The sequence below is a fragment of the Haliaeetus leucocephalus genome, unplaced genomic scaffold (assembly GCF_000737465.1).
Source record: "Haliaeetus leucocephalus isolate CR32 unplaced genomic scaffold, Haliaeetus_leucocephalus-4.0 Scaffold68, whole genome shotgun sequence".
Taxonomy (NCBI): Eukaryota; Metazoa; Chordata; class Aves; order Accipitriformes; family Accipitridae; genus Haliaeetus; species Haliaeetus leucocephalus.
Window position 1 is genome coordinate 2,498,030 of NW_010972504.1, and position 25,063 is coordinate 2,523,092.

The window sequence follows — 25,063 nt, forward strand, 5'->3', positions numbered from 1 at the left end:
GTTCCAGAGTAAACTATTTTTCATGACAAGTGTCGACTAAAGGATGAGGCTGGATGGCCAAGAGCTTTGGCCCTGGGGGGAGGAATGGGGGAGCAAACAAACAAAACCAGAGGATGTGATGGAAGTCGAGACAGACCCTTAACCACCGTGGCACCAGCGGGCGACGTAATAATAATAATAATGCACAAGAAACAGGCATGTCCAAGCTCCACGTAACCAGTGGCACCAAAACATGCAATAGACTAAAATCTATCCTATTGTTTCCCTGTGATAAATGAAACACAGAATATAGAAGTCACTACACCAGTATTCAAAACATGATGCCACTAAATATTTCTTTCAGTGGCCAAACACTTGAACAAGGCATCAACTAGAAACCAAGATCCAACTCATTGCTTTTTGTGTGTTTTCCTCCTCAGCTTCACAGTGACCCGATATTGGATTTCCTAAGTGTGGCGTGAACTGTTTTGCCTTACGAACATCACTGATACGGGTATATGGGACGAGGTTGTTACTACTCCCAGGAAGTGCTCCCAGCAGTAAGTAGCAGTTCACAACTAACCTTCAGCAGAAGTTCAAAAATTAGTTAAATAGGAATTTTAATGTCTTTAACAGAGTCTCTTCATCTGAAACAATACAGTTATATCCACAGAGCAGCATCAAGTTTATCAGACAGTACAGGACTTGTCAGTAGGCTGCTGAGATGCAGAGGAGGCAACACCAGGGCTCGTGGCGTTTGTTTTGGGGAAAACTGTAGGCTTCGGCCGAGTTGCCGGAGGTTTCACCTGGGTGGCCATTTTGACTGACTTCACTGGCCTGAAGGTGCATGGTATGTCGCCAGCTGTGCTAGCGCTGCGCTGGAAAGCTGGTTCAGTGTCCTTGAGGATCTGAGTGTGCAGAGGGCTGGAAGGTTCTGAGGTGGGGGCCACCACTGGAGATGTTTTCAAAGGCTCCAGGGTGTCGAGGACAACATCTGGTGTGTGCTTTACGCTGCTTTGCCTTTCCAGCTCCCGCAGCTCGTTCAGAGCAGAGTTCATAGTAGCTTCAATATCCTGCAAAGACAAAAGAGAAACCAAGTGAGTAACAGAACTCAGGCACATAAATATGGAGATAAAAGTCAGTCTTTAAGAACGACGCATCTGGTTTTAGCCTGTAAACACCAACACTCGAATCAACCGGCGGGTTGGGGACCTTCAGGTGTCAAAGTGAAACCCATGCCAAACTACGCAGCATTATATACTGAAGCCAATAAGCACTAATATTTTCCATCAACAGGGAACAAAATAATTGCTAGCACTTTCTCGATGCTAATCTGGTCCTTTACTGGTCCTGATGCTGCTTGGACTTCAAAGATGACTACAATCCCCAAATGCAGCAACGAGGAGAAAAGCACGTGATTCAAAGTATTAGGATCCATTCTTGTACTTTATTTGGCACGTGAGATTCAGAAGAGTAAATTCTTGAAGAAAGGATTGATCATTTTGACACTGGCTGGAGGGCCACACACCGAATGCTGAAATCCTTGTGTGCTCTTGCTGCCTCACTGGTTTTCCTGCTGTCTGAGTAGTCTTCCCTTCCCAGAAAGGTATTACACGGGACTCAAAATTTTCATGTTTTAGAGAACACAAAAGATATCAGAAACATATATAGAAATTCAAGTTGGCACTTCTCCTTCCTCTTATAAAATATTACAATAATTAAAAAATAAAGAGAACTTTGAGATAAAAAAGAGGGGGGTTTTTTTGTTCACAGCTGTAGCAGGACCTACATGTCTGCTACAGCCCGTGCTGTGGAGCCCACTGGTGCACAGAATTCACTGGAGAGCAGAAAAGCTCAGCCTTTCTGTGACTCACAGTTTGGCTACAGCTTTTTAGCTTCCTTAGAGGTTTTTCAGGGGGTGGGGAAGGTAAATCAGTCAAGGAATGGTGGAAGAAACCAGAGACAGTAATCTGACACCTCCGAGTCTATCTTGAGGCCAGGCAGATTTTACTTATGAAGTTAGGGAAAATATGTAAAATGCAGGATGATTATTACATGGTGTTTGAACAGATACTACAGGGCAAAGAGAAACACTAATTTAACACAGCTTCCCGCCCCGCTCCCTTTTCTTCCCCCCCGCCCTTTTCTTTTTCTCCCCAGACTCTTCTCCAGTGAAAACAATGGAGTTAAAGTTCTGGCAGGAAGAGAAGACAGAACAACTTCAGTTAGAGCTTAATTGAAAAAACAAAAAAACTAATTTATGTCAACCAAAGTCTTGGAAGGACAATGAAATATGAAGACAACAAGAACCATATATTACAATTCCACTGTAACAAATGAGCTGAAGATATCATAACCGCAAAATACAACTTTCCATCAGAACAGATATCAGATCTTTATTTGGACCTTATTTATTACTTCGCGTTGCTATTTTGTCAATAAAAATGATAATTTTCACATATCTTCCCCCAGGTCCTTAGAAACCTACAGACTCCTGAACCAGGCAAAGTCGTCAGGTCTCCCAGGGCTGGCTTTGTAATCCGAGACCCAAGCATTCCTTGGCTTTAGATAGATCCATTGCATACTGAAAACAGTTGGTATAGGCAACATACATGTGCAGGCACATCTAAGAGCTTGGAGTGGGAGAAAGGGAAGATCCTTCATGGAAGAGGGAAATCTATAACATTTACATCATTCACCCCATTAACAGCTGTCAGTTGTTCCAATTGAAATCTGACTTTCGATTGTTTTCTGTTCTACTTGTGAAACCACAGATGGATGGATGCAAAGACACCACTTGCGTTTTTGTGACCACCAGTCACTCCTGTGGCAGCATATAGTCCCAGACACAGGGACGGGACAGATCTTTGTGTATAGAGATGCAGAGAATATGCATAGAGATGAAGAATCTGCAATAAAAGTCTTTGCTAGTTTTTGACACGCTATAAGAAAAATACTAAGAACACCTTTTCCTTTAAGCTGCACAGAAGGGACCTGAGAAGACTGTTTCCTTGTCGTCTGGTCAGTGTGTGGAGTCAGTCCCAAAAGCAGAGCTCTTTGCAAAGTTAAAGCACAGCTGCATACGCATCGGTAGCCTGTCCTCATTTCAAGGCACTTGTCTAAATAAATAACTAATGAAAACTAGCAGTATTATGTTCAAAGTTGGTTTCTAATCACACACTGAACGCTGTAAGCATATAAAGATGCCACTGTGAGCACTGTACAACTCAGCAGCCTGCTTTTATTTTGACTGTACTACTCCGTATGCTTCCAATGTCTAACCACAGGCAAGTTTGCACAACTGACAGGAGAATGTTAAATTGACGCTAAATACTTTACTTCTCTCAAGTCTTGAAGTTATGATTGTTTAATTTTTTGCTGACAGCTTTGGAATCTGTGTAACTTTCTGAAATGGACGTTTTTATTGTTGAAACTAAATTCTGAATAATGAACAGGGCCAAGTTTTTATGGAGGAAGGACCTTACTGTTTATCTTCGCTCATGAAAGCGGCCTCAGTGACTTACACAAAGCAAGGGTGAAAGACTAGACTCAAGCCGTGTAGTAAGCTAATATTGCATTGAGAGAAGGGAAGGGATATGAGATTAAATCAGACTTTGCATTAAAACAACTCATTGTATCCAACATCCTTTAAGTTTCCAAAACAAATCTTTAAAGCAAAGCACTCCTATTTACCTGTGCAATAACTTCGGGGTCCATGGGCCGGTGGTTGTTGAAGCTCTTGGACCTCCCTGCTGTCACAGTTTTCCGGATCTGCGGGCTGTCTATCCTGTTCTTCAGAGACGAGTGTCGGCTGATAGAATTGAGGCTGCCATGGCCACTGATGGAGCATTTATCTGGAACCTCCTTGGGAAGACTTTGGCTCATAATGGGCTGAGATGAGGGTCTGGAACCGGCTATGGCTCCTGGGGAGGCTGGTTCTGCCATTGAACTACCTAGTCCATGGCTGTCACTTTGACGGAAGGCTCTTCTGATGCTGCCTGACTCTGGTTTCTTTCTTTGCCTTCAGTCACAAAAGCAAAACAAGTCAATACAAGCAGGTACACATAATGGGCTGCAATTTGAAGATATCCCCCCAAAACAACACAGAGGACAATGGGAAGAGACATAAAGATACTCAGATTACAAATACACCCAGGATTTTAGAAGTCATTGTGAAACAGTGAAATTATAAATCATTTCAGTTCAACACTTCTAACAACAAGACTGAGTTTCTGGCAGCTGTGCACATTCATAGCAAAAACAGAAAAACTTGGATGGAACGTAATTAACTTGGTCAAGAGGAAAAGAATTTATATTTGAACAAAACAAAAACCCTCTGTGCCATCGACAGGTTTTGATGATCTGTTTTTATTACATTAGAAGAGCAGAGCTACAATTCTTGACTGGAGGACACAGTATAAGTCTACTAAGCTCCTGGCCCAAGGCATCAAGTTATTATTTTCAGAGACTGGCAAGCAAAGAACCCCATAGTTTGGGGTTAATGATCATTTCCAATATTTGCTGGTGGTAATAGATGTTTCTTTTTCATTGCTTTAGCAGGACCACAAGGCATTATCTATGTAGGGCTGCAGATACACCAAAAGATGATGTCAAATGGATGAGCTGGTCCAACCAATTTAGTTTCTACCCCAGCACCATGCGGTCTGACAGCACGATTCCATTCAAATCATATGAAGGCCAATGCAGCAGAATACTTTATGCCATAGGTCTGAAGCTTGGCATCCATTATACAGGGAAGGATCCATTTATATATAGCACCAGCCCCATGAATAACTGCAAGAAAGTGTTAACTCCAGTAGGATTTTGGCATCCAAATAATAATTCAGTGGGTGGCACAACTGTCATTGCGAAACCATCTGATTTAATTTTGCCCAAGTCTGTTCACACATAGGTCAGAAGATTCATTCCTAAAGAAAAAACAACAAAATGAGTCTTATGCTACTATTGCTAAATATCAGTTCCCTAGTAAAGGGAAAAAAAACGGAGTGGACATTACCCAGGCTTCTTAAAAACACTACATACAACACTACCAAAACCAGCAGATGCTGAAGCTCCAACATAGGTCTGTTCATTATACAAATCTTTCCGTAACTGGCAGAATGGCATACTTCAATGGCTCAGACAATAAATATCATAAAAGAAAGCCCAGATCCCAAGCTGATGCAGATTAACATAACTTCACAGATAGCAGTGGAGCTCTGCTGACTCCCATAAACCAAGGACCAGGCTCTGTGTAGGACATTAGCAGGTCCAAACCTTTAAAAAGGATGCATTTCTGTTAATGCCTTTCTAGACTACATTCTGTTAAATTTACTGAAGGTTAAAAATATCCACTCCCATAAAACTGTAATTATCATATTAATACCTTCACTGCACAATAGAGAGAGGTGGGGTTTTTTAATACTAAAGAAATAATCAGAAAAATATGGGAGATAAGTCTGCTCTAGAATAATTAAATAACAGATCAAGAAACTTAGTCTGTTACTAACTTAATTTCCCAGGTTTTTTATTATGTTGAGTGTTTACTAAAGTAACAATTTCTGGTTGAGGAGGTAAAGTTAGAGCAACAGGGAGGTGTGTTGTTTCACTGCAAGCATATGGTTAGTAACCTAAGGTGAGAAGTGCTGGAGAAATGAAAGAATGTTATGGGCAATGCCAGATGGTGGGACTTAAGGTATGTCATTTAGCACAAAATGTGACACTAGTTTCTGAAGAAATTGTCCCCCACCCCATAAAACAAAACATGTTAAATGTAAACGAGACAAAACAAATCACAGAACATAACAACGAATGGGAACACATGATTACAAGAACTCATTCTGCTATTCCCCTCCCTTTCTCTGTGTGCTTAGCTTATAAAATAGGACATATTTGGGAAAACGGGAACAGATGGTACCTCAGAGATAGGGAAGAATAACCAGTGGGATTTTAAATGAGCATTGGCCACACTGGTGACAAGAGAGAGAGGACAGCAAAATGTGAGCAAGTTAGAAGAGGGGGAAGCAGAGAAAAATGGTGGCAGCGCTCATTAGTTGACCTTTTTCAAGGAAGGAAATATTTTACTGGACTTATCACCAAGATCTTTACAGTTAAGTAAAATAATGCAAGGCTGTTCTTACTTGTTGATGTTTGCAAGGTAAATATCTGCGACGTGACCCCCACTTGGACAACTGGCACCAGCTCTAGCAGTCACTTTTTCTTCCGGTGGCTCAGAATTTATTTCTATTTCAGACTTCGGACTGGATCTTTCAGAGATACCATCCTCACTAGGAAGGAGGAGGGAAGGGAATCACAACCAAAACAGGACCAACAGCACTGAATTTCAAATACAGCACTGTGTATGTAAACATACAGGACAACAATACTGTGCTAGCATCTTTCTCTTAAGAATCATTACATATTTCTCAAATGAGAGAGCCTGATTTCTGTGAGCAACCTGGAGATCCCAGCTCTGCATCTTTAACAGGCTGGCAGCACCAGAACAATTTTTATATCACGCCTCCACATACGTGGACACCTACACCTCTGCGGAGCTCTGCTTGTTTCAAGAGGACTCCCTTCTTGGAGGGAAGGCCAAAGGGTGAACTCTCCCCACCTGGTGTCAACATCTTGACACAAACACTCCATTCCACACCTGAGTTTTAAGCAAGCCCGTCTTGCAGATGGGCTTAAAGTGTAACATACGTGTCTTGAACGACGATATACTGATGAGGAATAAGGCCGTCAATTCCATTGTGGCGTCCCTCCCACCAGTCATCTGAGGCCCGCTGATAGAGTAAGAGAGAAGCTCCTTTTTTAAAGGACAGCTCTCGTGCAGTCCTGCCAATGTAGTCGAACTTCGCTATTGCTTCTATGGGCTCACACTCTAGGAGATAGAAGGGAATAAACAATAATTCACTAAACACTTGGGCTCAGGTAAGTATTCAACAGTTTAAACCTACCACAAAACAGTTTATGATGAGAGCATGGAAGAGGATAAAGTGTTGCTTCTTAAGGCAGCAGAGGGTTGAAGCAGCAAGATTCAGAGGGGAACCCCTATAATATGAGGATGTTGCAATTTCAGCATTTACCTAATCTCTACGTGGTGGACGCATTCGTATTTTCCAAGTCATAAACCCACTTACAGCAATTCAAGTGTACAAAGATGGAAGTGGCAATGGCAAAATTAGTATCTCATTAAAATAAAAAAAAAAAATTTCAAAGCTGCGTAGCAATAAGGTATGTTCCAGACCAAAATCTGCCTATGGTACCTTTCTTAAAGGCAGCTAAATTAAACTCCTGGGCAGGCAAGCAGGAGTTGTTACTAGCATTTAGGGAGGGAAACATCCTCTGATTCCAAGCTGCTTCAGAAATAAAGCATCTATTGAGAAAGAAATTTCTGTTGCCTGTGAGGTTCACCTGACCCAGGAGACCGGATTCTGGCACTGTGGGAGGTCATGCTATTCATCGAACTGTCATGGAAGCTAACAAAAACATTCAGTGCCTCCACCACTGCGGTTTGTGCAGCAATCAGGAGAGCAAGCGGCTCCCCCGGGCTCCGTACAGCTGGGCTGCACTGTGCACGCCAAGCACAGCGGTGCTGCGCTTGGAGCTGCACCACATGCTCCAAATCTGACTGCTCCTACTTGAAAAGCTCACAGAAAAACTACAACCATGCTGTGTCTGCAACCAGCCACTAATCTGGGTTCCTGTAGGACTCCGATATTATACAAAGGGACAATATGGGCATTTAGACACTCGGGAAAATCAATATGAAATTCATGTGGATTATTTTTAAGACTTAGAAAAATCTGCCATTGGTTGAATCTAAATATATATTAAGCCAGCTCCCAATTCTAAGCAGACGTCAGGGGAATGGAGATGAGCTCAGCCACATGGCCCCAGTGGACTTCAGCCTCTAATTACTTTAAAGGAGCTTTAATGCAGCCAAGCAGTCCACGGAAACTGAGTTTTTTTCCTGGAGAAAAAGATTTGCAGTTCATCTTCCAGGACAAGAAAAGATATGCCATTTTGTCCTGAAATCTCCTCTGCATCACGGGAAGCTTCTACAGTGCAACAGCCAGCCAAAAAGGACTGGAAAGCCAAACAGGAGCCACAGCTTTTACAAATATTCCTTGGGAGAACATATGCTCAAGAATTAGGTCTTCCAAGGTGGACCATAGGCAGGCAAGGTAGTAGCTGGGCTTGAGAAAATATATAGCGTAAATCCATCTGAGTGAGCTGACGCTGCAGTACCACCGTCCCATCAGCCGGTCTGAGAGAGCAGAGCAGAAGCATCCCCCACCAAAGAGCCCCAGCAGCATCTGTAGTTACAAAGCACGAAGTGACCCAGTGCTGAGGGCAACCAGCAACAGGATCTGCTAGATAGACCTCCCCAACAATTCATTTCTCCATTACTAAACCAGACAGCTCAGAATTCTGTCAAATCACACATTTCAGGTAAGCCTGTGGTCAGACTCACACGAATCCCGTTATCAGCCCTCAGCAACCAGTGAGAGATTTGCAAGGGTGAGAAAAGCCTGGCCCACGTTTGCAGCTTGCGACAGCTGCCTTGCTCCAGACTCCCCAAAGCACATGGTTATCTGGTTTTGGCTCCTTCTTTCCTCTTGCTTGTTTTGCCTCTGGAGCCAGCATCTTCATAACACTAAAAAAACGATAATGCTGTTTTTTGGTGTCCCCCTCCATTTATGAAGGGGATGGGAGTGTGGTTTTGTAAATTCCATCTGTTTCATTAAGAACTGTTTATTGTTCCAGATGAGTGCGGCACTCAGGTTTCTTATGTTTCCAATTTGCTTTTTAGGACTCTGGCTTTCATCCAGAGAAGTGATTTTAGACTCTAATTTCCAGTAGCTTTTTCCTACTACACTTATGCTCAGAGAAGAAAGCTGTGTGAATAAAGAGCAATACAGCTAAGCCAAACAATTACCCCTGCCAGTCTGACAGCCTGTGCAGGAAAGCAGCAGTTTAAAAATCTTTCCACTCATAATTTAACAAACGTACGACCTGCTTGTCTTTCAGCATTTTTGACCTCTTATGCCTGTCTCACAGTGTCCACTCACTCGTTCGCCGTCAGCCTTGCTGTACAACATGGATACTCTGCAACACACGACCTCTCTCCCCACACCAAGACCAATTCCTTCCTTGAATGAAGACAGCTGGCATGACAGCTTTACTTTGGGAGGACTAGTGCCAGCCTCACAAAAGAGCTAAAGGAGCAAGTGCTTGGTCACATCTAAAGACTGAGGAGTGAGAAAAACCTAAGAACGTCCATCCCATTGAGTCACGGAGTTGTATGCTGCACTTCTGACAAGTATGCCCAAGGTGTGACACTGCACAGCTCAGTTAGAAGGACATGAGACTCCTCAGTTAACCAGACCTTGCTGCTCCCTCAAAGAGATAGAGGCCCAGCTCCCTCCTCTGCTTCGGTGCCAAATGGTCCCTCCCAAATGCTTCCTATGGAATATTCCGTGTAGGTTGCAGAACTCCATCCAAAATGCCTCCAAATTTTACCTTGCTCAGGGGCCCCATGCAATCTAGTTCCAGACGCTGTAAAACATTGTCCTTCTGTAATCTCTAAGTGCTCATTTTATCATCATTGTACCTTCTCAGCCACATAAGCGATCCTAAAAATCCCATACAGAAACAATGCAAGTACACACCATGGTGTATCAGCCTGCAGGCTTTAGTCCCAGGCTTTACAGATACAGGATGAGTTAGTCTTTCCTTCATTACAGTAATGAAACTGCTCCTCCTTTAGGTACAAACTCAAACCCGACATGTTTTCATGCATTTTTAAGCAGCTTACACTTTTCAGAAAGAACACTCCGTTCAAGACAGACAGGGAACTCATGTTTCATTCCCATAGGCTTTGTGTTTCCTCCCAACAACCTTGGTGAGGAGTCGCCATGACAGTGCTTGACCTTGCTGAGGGAGAACTGATTTTCCAGCGTTTCTAGCAGTGCTCAACATCGTTTACTTTGTTATTGGTGTGTCAACACCACAAAGCCAGCAAGAGCACAGCAATGCCATGGCAAAGGTTTGTTAGGCAACTGCTGGAGCAAAGAGCAAAAAGCAGCACAAGAGCACATGGTAGGGCTATTGAGCAAATTACTGAAGACCAACTCAGAAAGGATGCCATCTAATTTTAAGGGAATGCTACCTTCTGCCCACCTTTACAGCTGAGGCCATCACAAGTAAAGCCATCGCAGAACTTGCTTAGACAATTACAAGGAGCCAAAACCCAAGAATAAAACCATATTCTGTCCTGTTTTGGTCAGTCTGCTTTACATGCTGGTCAGTATTCTGGGGATCACCGTTTCACAATGTAGTCTTCTCCTCTGCTCTGGATGGGGCTCACATGCAGCTGTTCCCCATTGCAGGAGGCGGCTTTGGAAGTATCAACAACAGACACTCAAAGAATCACGTTTTCCTTAGGAAATATTGTGAAATTCTTGGTGTTGGCACACCTTTTCACTGACCAGACAAGAAATGGAACAGTTTCCCCGAGAAGACCCCAAAATTATCAATGAGAGAGGCCACGAGGACCCTCTACCCTAAAACCTGGCTCTCAGTGGAAGACAAACACTTTTTGATTTTATTTTGCTTGCTTCCTTAAAGCAGAACCACTGGGGCTTAAAGCACTCACAATTCCCTTGCCAAAGCTACCAAAAGGGGAAGTGCCTGGCACACGCAGAGGGGAGCGGGAGCACACGCTGAAACATATCCAGCCTTGGCTCTACGCTTACCCCATGACTTCCAACTCTAGGGTCCTTTTAGGGTACAGATGAGCTCAGTCAGTAATGCAAGCATGGAGTGTGCCCAGGCCTGCTGCTAAGATGAGATACCCTTGAAAAGAAGGGATACTTTAAAAAAAGTCAGGTAACTTCTAAAGATTCATGTTGATCCTATATGTTTTTACTTTTTGGCATCAAATGCTGTATGTGGTGTTTCAAGTGACTATTCTGATTTAAACCCCACTTTGGATCTAACTTTGAACTTAAACTGCAAGGCACTATCTTCTCTGCCTCCCCCACAGCAGGTTGCACAGTTAACCAAGGAGTTAATAGACTTTGCATACCATCATCACTGGTGTGGTGTTCAGCTGTAACATCCTGAACCGAGTCTTCTGTTGAGGCTCTCTCTCCATGAGGACTTTCGCTACAACAGAAGGAAATAGAGACAGTGCTTTACACTGATAGAAATTGAGTTTCCTCATTTACAACAATCAAAGATAACTTAACTAGGAACATCCGTATCGGAAGTCAATATCTAGGTTCCACTGTGACAGACACATTTGCATATACTGAAGTCAGTGCGTCTAAAAATCAAGCTAAGTTTTTACTTGATCGAGCAAACCGAAGATCTTCGTGAACCTTCTTGTATGCGATCAGGAAAGTCCAACTTCAGATCTTATAACCCGGACCTCTGGAGATGTTTAGAAGTTAGACAACAGTGGCATGTTGGGTCTAGCTCCTCTCTGCCATGCCAGAATTATTCCCCCGGCTGTATTCTCCATTGCTCTAATTAGCTCATTAGATGACTGATGAGATAGCTACCACTTCCTGGGGGAAATTATTTCTCAATTCATAATGATGTTTCCAGGTCTGAGTTTGTCATCTCCCTCCTTCCCTTTTATCACAACCTTAAATTGTCCCATTCATTTCACTGAACGACTCCCATGGCCAGATTAATTGCCTGGAATCTTTATTTACAGAGCACCTAAACCACCAAGAGTACTCATTTATGTTTTGCATGAAGAAAAGCTTTGAAAGAATCAATAGAAAACAAGTGGCAACGAAAGGTTATGTTTTTGTAAGAAGCTACACGAGCAGTTCCCTCAGGACAGGAGCAGAAAGGAAACTGGAAGAGGATCCATTGCCTCTCCCAAGCAGCTCCACAGACCTGCTGCCAGCTGGCAGCGCTGCCTGCCTGCCCTGCCTGCTCTGCCTGCTCATCTTGGAAGAAGAAAAGTGCTCGCTCCTCATCTTACCAGACGCTGTTGCTAAAGACAAAACGTGTTTGCTGCACTCTGACAGTGAAACTCATTAAAGGTGATTTTTAATTCTCTTCACACAGTAATAACTTCATCCCTCGCTTTGGCCTTGCAATGGTTAAAGTGAGCATGGATGTAGAGTGCTCTCCCTTTGGTAATCTACCTCCTATACTCTTTTAAAGAAAAGAAAAAAAGAAAAAGGAGAAGGCGTAAAATGTTTGAATAATTCTGGCGTCTCATTACGCTTAATCCACGTGACATGAAGCTGCCCCACCATCTTCTGAGTCAGTACCTCAGGAATCAACCTTTCCCATCCTTTGCAAAGCCTTTATGCTACTTAATAAAGTTTACAGAAGAATCTGAAGCCAACTGGAGGTCCCAAGAGGAGCACAGCATTGAGGGCTAAAGTTTCACACAGACTGTGAAGTAATGTCGCGTACAGCCAATGCTAAAGATCCAAATACTGCACAAAGACCATGTGCCTCTTCCTATCCATGCCTCCAACAGCACTTTCCACCAAAAAAACTGTCCTTGCTGCACACTCAGTCTCTCTGTCATGTGAGCCCCGGGATGCTGCAGTGGGAAGTGCTAGGCTGCTGGGTGTCACCCCGAGGGCTCTGAAAGTGCAAGCAACATATACCGCCAGAGGAGTGCAGTGCAAGTTGAGCATCTATAAGCTATCTTCTTCCCTGCAATTCTGATGGTCTCACTTGCCGGGACGCAGGACTCCTGGACTCTCCCCACGCTGTCTTTGCGCAGTCTCAAACGGACAGAGAGATGCAGCACAGTCCTAGGCTTGACTCAAAGGCAGTATTTCAAAGATGCCTGCAGCACAGCCCTGAATTTGTCATAAACTCTGAACCTTGCCCTACCCTCCTCTGCCCGAGGCAAGCCGTCTCAAAGCTCCTCAGCGGCTGCTGACTCGAAGCGAGTGCCGCTCGCAGCGAGAGCGCAGGCACGGAGGCGCAGAGCACACGAGCCATGGCGCCGAGCCCGGGCAGCCTCCACGCCAAAGCACCGTCTGCGAGTTCCCCGGCACAAAGACGACACAGCCCAGTGAAGTGGCACCGGGCGATTACAAACATAGCAGGCTCCATTTCCTGATGAATCAGCTGAACGACAAGGATTCACTCTGCTGCTTGCACACTTTGCGGCAAGGAGCCCTACGGGCAATAACTAACAACTATCTAAATACCAGGGCTATGAGAAGGCTTGAATGGGAACCAGATGCTTCTTCCTGGCTTTAAGCTGTCTCCCTTGCTTGCTTCTACCCTGCTCTGCTTCGCAGGGTCTCAGGTCAGGGTGGTTAGGAAGGGCAATGAAGAAAAACCAAATGCCTTCAGAAAATTGGTATTACCTTTCAGGACATTTTGCCTTCTACATACTCATGTGAAGTGGCACCCGCACTGAGCGTACTGAACATTTCACACTTTTATCCCCTTCACCTTATGGGACAAAACCTCTTGTCAAAGTTAATGTGTTTCTTTAAGGTCATAAAGATTCTTAAATTTTTTTTCCCCTGCAATTCTTTCACATATAACATCAGCTAAAAACATCAGAGTGAAGGGTAAAACTAACATAATTTCCAAAAGGGGCTCTGGCAAGTCTTCTGCGTACAGCAGTTAGTATAGAGGAGCCTCTCCTCACTGCACGTACGTGGAGCGAGCTGATAGTTAAAGCTACTCTGAAACAAGTCAGGGAAACAAGGCTAGCTCTGTCACCAGAGTGACTTCATTTAAAAAATGTATTTATTTTAGTATATGAAAATAATCACTTGCATTCCTGGGACACTAGAGGAGGGAAGGAGTGGGGGGAGAAGCAGGACACAATTTAACATTCCTCATTTTCAGAGGGAGAGATCAGCTTGGCCAGTAGGAAAGAAAACACCTCCTTTCCTTCCCCCACTCCCCAACCTTCCACCCCAGATGACAGGAGCCGCTCTGGCTGAATTGTTTCCAGATGTGGCTTTCAGACTGAACATGCGGCCGGGCCTCTTGAGCTTTAAGCTGGATGGAAACGGTGATTTTGCATTCCTCCCTCTTCCCTCCCCCACCATCACTGCTGCCCTGAAAATTAAACCATGCCACAGCTTTCTAGGTTCAGCTGCAAGTGACCCCTGTATCTGAAGCAAAGGCACTCAAGACAAGCAGGAAAAAAAACCGACAACAAAAAAACCCCAACCAAAAGCAGGATTAAAAAGAAAAGAGAAGAGGGAAAAAAAAGATTGATTTGGGCAGCTACCATACCAGAACATCCAAGAAAATCCCTACACAACCTTGCCCTTCAAGGTAAGTGAGCTAGGTTTGGCAACCGAATAGCTACTTTCTACCAGCTTCTTTCTTTTAGGTTGATGACTCTCCAGAGATACCACAGCCATCTTCTCTTCCATAAAACAGATTTTTGAAAGGCTGGGCCAGATGCTCAAATCCAGAATTAGACAACACAGAACACATGACTCTAGCATACTAATCCGTAAATAATATCCACCCATTCATTTTCTCCTCAGAGGTATCTATCATACCAGTAATCCTCAGTGTTTCCACCTCTGCTATAGACGGGACCCTCCAGCTCCCTTGGTCCTGGGAAGATGTTCTCATGTTGGATGATGATGGTTTTGATCAATTCATTGACATGAGCTTGGCAAGAGACTTGATCATGACCTTCAGGCACAGACATCAGTGTTGGCCCAAAGCAGATGGCTAAATTGTAGGGATCCATCATGTTCTCTTCACTGAACTGAGATAAGCTGCACAAAACAGAAGTGGGGAAGAGGGTTAACAGCAGAAAACAATATTATCATCACCATCATCTGCTGGAGGACAGATGATCTGGGAAAGTTTGCTCTGGGCTTTCTGCTGTTTAAAGCTGATCAGCTGGGACATGAATGTTCTGGGTCTGCGTAAAAGATGAGATACTGATGGCATTTACAGAGAAATGAAATAGAAACCGCAAATGGAGTTTGAAAGCTCGAGACTATGTGAAAAGTACTGGGTGCTGACTTTACAAGGGGAGGACATCAATCTTTGTCTTTAATTACTCTGTATTATTGTTCTTCATAGCCCACTTGCAGCCCAACACTCACCAGAGTTATATCAGGTCCACTCTGCCTAAGTGCATGTGGTCAAGCGCGCAGAGTGTTATATCCTTTCTCCAAGGCCCAGGAGCTTCTCAAGTGGGCCTTTTTTGAGACTCTTCTTCAGGATTTCCCAGCAAATCTGAATCTTATAGTTTCTATATGGTGCCATTTTTTAAAACACAATTTTTACCTCACTAAATTTTGTCCCAAGCCTGCAATTTAAGCCTTTCAGATGCCAATTAAAGAATGAACAGAAAACTAAGTTCCAATACAATTCCCCTTGAAACTCCCTGTTTTCTAGATCACTACCTGGAATAATTAAAAGCTACTGAGACTGGAAAGTCACATTTCAGTGACTCCAGCAGTGACATCTGTGAAACAACCCCCCTGCTTTCCAAACAGAAATAACCACTTGAATATATGGATAGGTTTAGTAAATGTCCTGCTCCATTTTAATACAAATCTTTTAGAAAAACCTCAAACTCTAACATTGCCTCATTTTAATGTAAGGAATAAGATGTTCATCAAAAGTAGCTGATGAACTGGAGCTTTACAAAAGCAGACAGTAAGCCTCAGGTCTCTGTCAGGTCAAAATATTGTCTTACAGTCGTATTTCTCTTTCACCTAAACGATATTCGAAGGGCTTTGACAATGTATATATAACCTTCTGGTTAGGACATTTTTCCTTTATGCTACCTCAGGTGTCAAGACCATGTTACTGGAGGAAACTATTGACTCCTTGCTGCCAAGCCTGATTCAGTGGACTGTTTTAAAAAAATAAACTCACTCTCTACCACTCATATTACTCAGTACGTAGCGCTCCTTGCTGGTGCGGAACCCAGTTTCTGACTCTTTCGTATCACTTTTTGCTTGGGTTACCAGCACTTTATTCACTTTCATTTCTGGAACTCCTTTGAGACTCCATTTTTATCATTGGGATGAATTTTGGCACGGCTGAAAAGCCCAGGAAGGCAGATGCAATAGCAAGCTACTGTGCACTTTGTACCTTGAACCGTTGCACAGATCACATGAAGCAATATCAAGGCTGGTTCTGTCACTTATCATGTTTATACCAAGTCCTACAGCAGGACCATGGTGCTCTCAAGGATACTCACTGATTGAGGAATGCAAAGAGGTATCTCATTACAATCAGAGTGGTCTTCGGCAGGTTCAGAAGCACCTTCCGGATGTGGAGCGCTCTCTCTTGTAAATTATCCATTGCTGAAAGAAGAAAGAGCACCAGTGAGTCATCACATCACCATACCCACAACTTGCCAGTGAGTCCAAACGCAACCAGTATACTGTGATGGTTCCTGTGCAAACTATTCAGAAGGGCAGCCAGCAGAGCAGCAGCAGGAGGAAGGAAGGGTCTGCCCATTTCCTGGACCCTCCGGTGCTGCCCAGCATGGGAACGCAAAGGCTGCAGAACCTGCTGGTGAAGCCTTTGACAATGAAGGTCCCTGAACACGTGAAACTTCACTGCAAGCTCCTTCCTAGCGTGGGAGCACTGGATGTCATCTGTTTCAATAGTTCTGGCACAATAGCTCATTCAAGTTAGCTTAGAAAGGTGGGTGTTTAAAAAAGAAATTGTATAACACTCAAAGGAAAATTAACATAGTTAAAGGGTGAGGCAAAAAGCTCTGTGCGCAGCAGCCTACTGAGAAATAAGTGGGCAGCATAAATCATCTCAGAAGGGAGAACTTATTTGGAAGCAGATTTTACTTCTCATATAATGTGAATTCAACTCTGTAAATGCATTTATCAGGAGAAGAAAACCATGAGCCATTTTAGAAGCAGTTATCTTCTGCTTTACTTCAAAGGCTGCCACCGCAAAAGCCATTTCAATACTTGGACAATAGGATCATTCTTCGATTCTGAAGGACATGGCAATAGTCAGGCCATTTAAAATGAGGTTGTTCACATACAAAACCCACAAACAACCCTCTGCCTACCAGAACCACCTTTAGGAACTGTCAAAAATGTTTACAACCAGACTGTGACTGCCCTCTTGATTGAAATTCTTTAACAGGAGTCAGTAGATGGCCCCTCATAGTTATGAAGCTAAAAGGTATAGGACTACTACCTTGCCAGCTAAAGAGAGCATGCAGAAGCATGGCAGCAGACGTACAGGCAGTGTGTATCTATCCACGCTAGGGAAAGCACACAGGGCAAGAAACCCTGCTGGCAATCCCTGCTTCTGAGAGGGCATTTCTGACACCTTCTGATGAGAGGGCTTAAAGATCATTTTTCAGAAGTGGAGGGCTTTGCTTTATTCTGTTTTAAAAGAACCCTGTCACGAAGCACTGTCTCAGAAAAATCCATGACACAGCCCTTAAAATTTATTCATTTCTATCTCCTTGCTCATTCCTAAAAAAATTGCTATCGGAATAAGGATGGCTGTGACCAGGTAACTGCCCAGACTGTGGCTAATAAAGACTAGGATACCAGTGCAACACAAACCCAACCAAAGTAACCACAAAAAAACTTATTTTAGAGTCAGGAAAAAGGGTGAGGGGCGAAAAGTGGGAGATTAGAAAAATTAATCCTATTTTTTTTCAGATCTTTATATACTTACTGACACAGGCAATCAGATCATGAAAGATATCCTTGGGGAAGAGAGGGTGCTCCAACCCTCGAAAATAGAGCTTCAGAACTCCTGCTATTGAATCCATGTCATGGTCATTCTGGTCCCCAGCCAATGGATCTTCTCCTTCATGACAAGCAAAGAAAAGCAGGCAAGAAAAATCAGAATACTGGAGAAAAGTATCAGACTGGGAGGATGCACCTCAGCTGGAGAAAAGGATTTATGCAGCAGAAAGTTAATCCCACCTACTCCAACTGCACTACAACCAGCATGAGGTAGAGAGAGATCTCTCCTGTGCATCGCAGCTGAGAAGGGAAGCCTCTGACAGCAATCCCAGGAGACCTGGGACAGCTTTCTATCAAACAGATTACAGTCTGACACCGGAGCGCCTGGCTCACGCCCACAGAGGGTGGTGTTGCTCCTACAGCAGTAGCTACACTTCCAGGCTCTGTACTCCAGATATTCTGGTAGGTTGTGAACTCCACAGATCCACCACGGAGGTGAACATTACACGAGTCCAGGAGCAGGTCTTTACGCAAACTCACAACTGAAGCTAAAGTGGATTCAGTGGACACACAAGAGGCCACTGAGCATCATACACTTGGCTCGGCAGGATGCAGACATCTTATGTTGAATTGGCGGGGGGGAGGAGTGTTTCTGGGACAGAGAATTTGTTGCTGCAGATATGCCACAGTTTGTCTGTATTACAAAAGAAAAGATGCCCACTTAAGGAGTTGTTCCCTAGGGAAAACTCCCTATCAGATATAATTAGATTTAATGACGGGGCAATCCTCAAACTGAAGCTATATATATCCATTATGTGACTGAAATTACCAAAGCTTGCCTATTATTTTAATAACACACAGGATAATAAATGGGCCACTACAAACAGGAGCATTATCCTTGATATTAACTGCCACCAAGGGTTCTGGATGAAGTAATAAACTGCAGAGACATTATTGTTAACTTTGTGCGTTCTGTCCACCATATGCTTTACAGAGACAAGTGAGATGAAGGAAAAAAAAAAACCTAAACAAAAAAAACCCACCCCACCTTTTTATTTATGCATGTTAGTGCTGGAACAACTGGCTATTTTCCCAAGATGACTGGTATTTCCTTTATGTAAAAAAGGGGTCTGATTCTGGTATCAAGCCTTCACCTGCAGCCTATGATACACAGTTCTGCTTCCTCTATTCTTGAGGATTTTAATTTGCAGGTAGATGGAGATGAAGACAGGTGAAATTAGATGCCACATTTCACACATGTTGCTCATTAAAGTTCTCTCTTCCCAACAGCAAAATAAACTTGCTATAACTAATTAATTACTGCTCATCTCTTCCAACAGCAAGCACAGAAACACATGATATTCTTTTAGAGTGATGTAATCAGGGAATTAACACAAGCCCTGTTGTTTTCAGTGACCCAAGCAAGACTGGGGAGACCGGCTGCAAGGACTGCCTGAAGAGCGAGCTCTTCTGAACCTGCTCTGCTAGGGAGAACAGCTCAGCTAGAAGCTGATGAGTCAGGAGGCTCCCAGCCGTTCTTTGCCTTTGTATGGAATGGTTCTTCACATAGAAAATCAAATCTATTAAAAGCTACGTCAAGTTAACAGTGTCTTGAAATTTACTCTCTCACTTGCTGATATTTAGAATAAATGTAGCCAAGCTGTGCCTCAAGAACATGCAAAACATAAAATTTCATCCTCTAGCAGCCAGCCTATTCACAAAGAGCTGGGGGGAGAGGGTAGGAAAATGCAGTTTCACCCAATAATGAAATTCTCTATATCCTTTAGTGTTACAAATAATCAATAAGCTATCAGACATGGGAGAAGATTGAATTCAGGGTATTTATTGTATAGACACTCTACAAGATATAAAGCATAATGCCAAACAACTGAGTATTCAAGGTTAATGAGCACTGGGGAAGTGTTTGGGCTAGGCTCACTTAGGAAACACAGAAATTAAAGGGACAAAATATAGCAAGTTGCATTCAAAACAGGCCATTTCAGAATATTTAAACACATACATTTGGCAATCATTTCTGAGATACTGGAATAGATCTTCCTTACCTCTCTCAAATGCATTTTTTATGTCATTCACTTCAACTTGTGACCCAGACACTCTGAATATTCCTTCATGCTGCAAACCTGTAACACAATAAGAGATGTTGATAACAATAAGATAAGATAAGCTGGCACCTTCATCAGATACAGCATATATGATAAAGGAAACATAAGCAACACAGGCAAAAATACACTGTTTTAAAAGCCACCTTTCCCTTATATGTCCAGGCACATACAGAATATGTAAATACAGAACTCAGCACATGGAGAAAAAATATTAACCCTTCTTCGTAAACTGACAGAATAACTGGGTTATAACAGCCATGCATGTTATCTTTTACCCTGAAGGATCCCCAGAGGATTTTACAACCTAGAGAAAGTCATAAACTAAAGGTATACCAGCCAGAAGTAAAATATGGCTAACTATACAAGGAAGCAGTTTATTTTGCAAGAGCGATACCACAAAGGCCCAGAGCAAATCAACCAATTGAAACGGAAGCATTTAATTACCCCAGCATGACTTGCTATCTAGGGTTTTAGGATAGTCTTTAAGACTTTCCTGCTAAAAAGTAAGCATTAGCAACGTCATTAAAACCAATGATCAAGTAGGCGAGACGCTCCAATATACTACCATCATAACAATTTTGTTGGTACATGTAAGATGAGCAACAACTGTTACAAATCAACTAATGAACAAAGTATATGCTTCACATAGGGAAATCAACTCCCGTTCACTCAAGCCTTTTAACTGTACACTTTCTGAAACAAGGAATGTTGCAATGTCTTTGCTTTATTTATAATAACGGCTATAAACTAATAAGCTCTCTTGACTGCAACTGTGGCCTCTTCCTCTCAATTTCTGCAACTGTTTTTATCACAACGCACTGAAACCTTTGCAGTATGTGGCTGTATCTGGTAGCTGTGACACACAGCTATGAACAGTGAAAAGAAACAATCCCAAGTGCAGAGAACCAAGAATGAAAATGACATTCATCCCACACCTACGCAGCAAAACATTTAGAAATGTCAGTCAGGCTACCTCCAACAAAACTCATTCCTGCAGTGTAAGTGTGTCAGGCGGGCAGTTTTATCATTTCTTCTGCCTAAAGTAGATTTGTTGTATAAAAGCACATTCCTTCTAACTCCAAACTGTACCTTTACACCATGATCTGATATCCAGTGCAGAAATCAGTTGAGTCTGTTGGAAGATCTTTCTGTTGGGGATCTAAGCTGACCCAGGAATATGAGTCTAAAAAATGAAATCTCCTGATGGCCCTGATTTGTCGTGTGTTGGTTCACATTGCAATATGGTTTCAATGTTTCTTCCAGCAAATGCCAAGTATGGCCTTAATGAAGGATTATAGCACTTGGTTCTTCCAAGTGATGATGAGAATGGGACTCTAGATTATAGTTTCTAAAGTGGTAATTAAACAAGGAAAATGAAACGGGACCTACTATCTGGCTCTGTGTCTTGTTTAATGAAGATAAATTCAACCTCTTTCTACATATGTTAATTAACAGCTGTTTCACATACTACTAACAAATGATATCGATTAAAAATGAAAACAAATTACAATAAACGTATAAAATCTTTTACAGCATTCAAGACTGTGAAGTTAACCTTCAAAACAGGTATAAATCATCTCACTGCGGCAATAAGCAAGCAATTAATTCACTACTTAACCTCCTACATTCAAATACTTAAGAGTATTCCTCCTCCTCTAGGAAGTGCATGATTATTGTTGGTGTGAAGGCCACATTTCAGGGCTCTAAGCGAGGTGAGTGGAGGTGAGGCATAAGTGGTATCTAAGGATGGGAATCTTATTTTACAAGAAACAAAGGGATATTGTTGGAAGAACAACATTTGCAAGGTCAGTTATTTGGAAAAGTGATCACACGCAATACCAACAATACAGCAAAAAAGTCAGTGTGACTTTTTATACTGCAGTCTCTAGGATTTCTCTGCACAAGCATCGTCTCTCGAGCAACTCTGAACATTTTTCAGAAGGCTTCTACATCACCGTTCATTTTATAGAAATATCACAGGATACCTTTTGTCCATAAACTCACCATGTCTGCTAATGAATCGTATGCAGCTCTCCACGACCAGGGGAATGGCTTGTGAGGAGTCCTGCGCAAAGAGAAATTTAAAGAGGAGCAGCAGTCAGAATGAAGAGTGATGGTAAAAATGAAGGGAAAAAAAAAAGGCAAGCAAATTTGTCCTCTCATCTGCCATATTCTGATTCCATGCAGTTCCACATGTGTTTAGTGCCCTGCGGTCACAATTCATTAAATAAGGTGCACCATACAGGTACCTGCTCAAGGAAAACGCTGTCATCAGTCCAAGGCCCAAACACAGTAAAATCTTCTAGATTGACAGTTTCCAGCTTAAACACCATTAATTGAGACTTTTCAGTATGGAAACAAGCCTTTACACTTCCTTAGTCTCTGCTTCACAGGGTCACAGATTACTTTTCAGACAACTGAATTTCTGCAATGTCTGCAGTTCTTCCTCCCATTTGGGGGAAGAGCAACTAAGCAACAGAAGTGCTGCAGTTTGCTTAAGGTTAGATGCCAGTGATTAATATTACCATGTGATTAAAACTTCCAAGTTTCTGTTTATGTATGGCCTACTCTACAGTAGTTTTGGACAGCAATGCCTCTAATTTATATCAAAATGCTCACTTGTTAGGATGCTACAGTGTCACATTTGGATCAGTTAAAAAAGATGACAACCCTCTGCTCAAAGATATATATAAAAAAACCAGTTCAACACTTTTCCTAACTTGTTTAGGTTTAATGATTTTTTGTTTTATTGAAATGTCATAGAACTTGGTCATATACTGACAATGATTTCTCTACTAATTAGCCATAGGCAGTTAGAACTAGAACTATATGCTGTACAGAACACCACCAACCAATTAAGAATACTTCAGAAGCCATTCTGCCACTCAACTGGCCCCTGAAGACATGCTTTATTAATAATCATCCAAACAGCATTATAAGCTCCCAGACTTATTTTTGAGTTCGACAGTAGGAACTCACAGAGAATCACATATTCTGGGTCCCCAGCAGAGATTAAAACTCTCAGAGCAGTTATGTTTTAAACTGTTAGGTCACAATCAAAAAACCCCATTAAAACCACATGCAAGTGATATCATATAGGTTACTGCGAGCTGTGGATTCAGTGTTTGCCAACAGATTAGTTTTTAATTTAGGTTTCCAAATCAGAGACTCGAGTCAGAATATGCTTCTGAGACACCTCAAAAACTACTTGTGAAAATGGCAACACACATACATACTTCATTTGCAGCATAGGAAAGGACCATTTTTAGAGCATAAATAAAGGAATAACAATTAAGCTCAGAAAATGAGGTGTCACTCTGCACACCAAAACCCCAGTTTGCCCTCTTACTTAATTTCCAGTATACAGAGATCCTAAAAACTACAAAGCAGCACCCCAAGACAGACTATGAAATGAAATCCCAAACCAAATTTTGTCTTTACAGTATCAACAAGAAATATTTTGGTTTCTCTCTATCTAAAAGAAACACATTTTACCTCATCAGGTACTAAAAAGTAACAGATTATCCACCACAGCCAGGGAAACAAAGCATCGCTGTTGTGTCTTTATTACAAGAAGGCACAACAAGCGAGCAGTTACTGGTTTAATAGCATTTTTCTGGGATACCAGTGAAAGTAAAGGGAAAGGGGACAAAGAAACAACAGCATGAAACCCATAAACCATGACTGTCCAGACAGCTCAAGGCTGTTTGGCATTTTTGGTTCCAGGTCTGTCAAAACACAGAGTAAAATTATTTTTAAATTTTGTCAAAAAAACCAATCAAGGCTGTGAATCTGTGTTTTATTGATTTCAGTTACTGAAAGAGCAGACACCAGTTCCACTTGAACAAGACTGAAAAGGTCCATGGCAGAGAGGGAAGGAAGGATAACAACACTTGCCTGTTTTCCATCTATCCTCCTCTACACAAACATACACGTACCACTGTTTTGTTACTTAAGGAAATGTTTATTACCTGCTTCCTCATGGTGGAGCTGCGCCTGCCGCTGATGAGAAGATCAGAACCGCCCATTGGTGCAGGAGGGAAAAAACAGAACAGAAAAGTCAAGATAATCCTCTACTATCATCGGTTCATTCGTTCAGTATTCCAAACCACACGTATTTTGGAGGAGGGAAGGAGCCAGATATACAAGTCAATCATAACGACTTAGTCTCATTCAATTTATGGAACTTCAGAAAGATTTTAAGTGACTTTAAATCACTAAAAACCTGAAATAGACACAAGGGAGTCCACTGCTTTGACAGAAGATTACCCTTGACATTTTAATTCCAAACACATGGAAATCTGTTATATAGGGCTCCTTGTTCAAGATGAAGTTTGCTATAAATTGCACATAGCTGCTCTCTGAATGAGCCACTCTACAGAGGGGAGAAGCAGGTGGGAGCATGCTGGTTCCTACTGTGCTGTTAAGAGCTGCCATTGTGCAGTCTTTATTATAGTTTCTGATAAGACTTCAAATAAATAAATAACACAAACCCTCTCAAACACCAGCACACACTAGCCAGGCTAAGCCTTTTCAGTATAAACCATGATGGTCTCATTTATTTATCTTGGTAGATATTAATTGTAGAAAAACAGGAAAAAGCCTTGCTTTGCCAGGATTTTTCCTCTCAAAATTTATTACTGGGGTTTAAAATTCCTATAGTTTCTTGTAAAAATGAAGCACGAGAGATAACAGTAGAGAGGCCCTAATGTATGATTCAAGCCAATTCCCTGCTAGGGCAGATGGCTGCTGAATTATAAATAAGATGATTAGAACCATGATTTTTAAAAAGACTGTACAGTGTGTTAATTCAGGGGAAATTCCTTTTATAAAAATCAAAAACACTGAATGAAAAAAAAAAAATCAGATTCCATGGGCTGTCACAGACAATAAGGTCTATTTTAAACTATTAGCAGTAATGATTCTTTGATATTTAAAATTGTTTCATGATGAATAATATTTTATTATTACAGATGTCAGGCTCTAATTAGGACCTGTCAGCTTTGCTTTGCTGTAAGGAATGTGAAAAGTAGTAATGACTCCAGATCAGTAGTAATCACCTTCCTTTTGTTAACAAGGCAGGATGATGCACAGCCCCTACTCCAGCTCCTCGTGCCCGGTGGAGCCCCTTGAATCCATCAATTTGGAGATGGAGATTTGTTATGTTTTATAAAAACCCCATCAGGAGAAGCTTAGTTATGGTTCTGTGATTGGTCCTAATTATAAATGAAAAGTTTATTCTCCATGACCTCTATACTGCTGCAATCCAGTTCCATGGCAGAG

General features: G+C 42.2%; 1 protein-coding gene across 2 annotated transcripts in view; it reads right to left on the reverse strand.

Annotated features, from left to right (window-relative positions):
- Positions 1-668: 668 nt before the first annotated feature.
- SRGAP2 (SLIT-ROBO Rho GTPase activating protein 2) overlaps positions 669-25,063 on the reverse strand; it is a 107,726-nt gene continuing 83,331 nt past the window's right edge. For both annotated transcript variants that reach the window (XM_010579235.1, XM_010579228.1), the window contains exons 12-22: positions 23,752-23,776; positions 21,785-21,845; positions 19,721-19,798; positions 17,644-17,778; positions 16,184-16,289; positions 14,514-14,738; positions 11,078-11,157; positions 6,685-6,865; positions 6,120-6,266; positions 3,673-4,000; positions 669-1,052 (exon numbers count right to left, since the gene is read on the reverse strand). In XM_010579235.1, coding sequence (XP_010577537.1) covers positions 669-1,052; positions 3,673-4,000; positions 6,120-6,266; positions 6,685-6,865; positions 11,078-11,157; positions 14,514-14,738; positions 16,184-16,289; positions 17,644-17,778; positions 19,721-19,798; positions 21,785-21,845; positions 23,752-23,776 — 1,750 coding nt within the window. The remainder of the gene's footprint in view (positions 1,053-3,672; positions 4,001-6,119; positions 6,267-6,684; positions 6,866-11,077; positions 11,158-14,513; positions 14,739-16,183; positions 16,290-17,643; positions 17,779-19,720; positions 19,799-21,784; positions 21,846-23,751; positions 23,777-25,063) is intronic.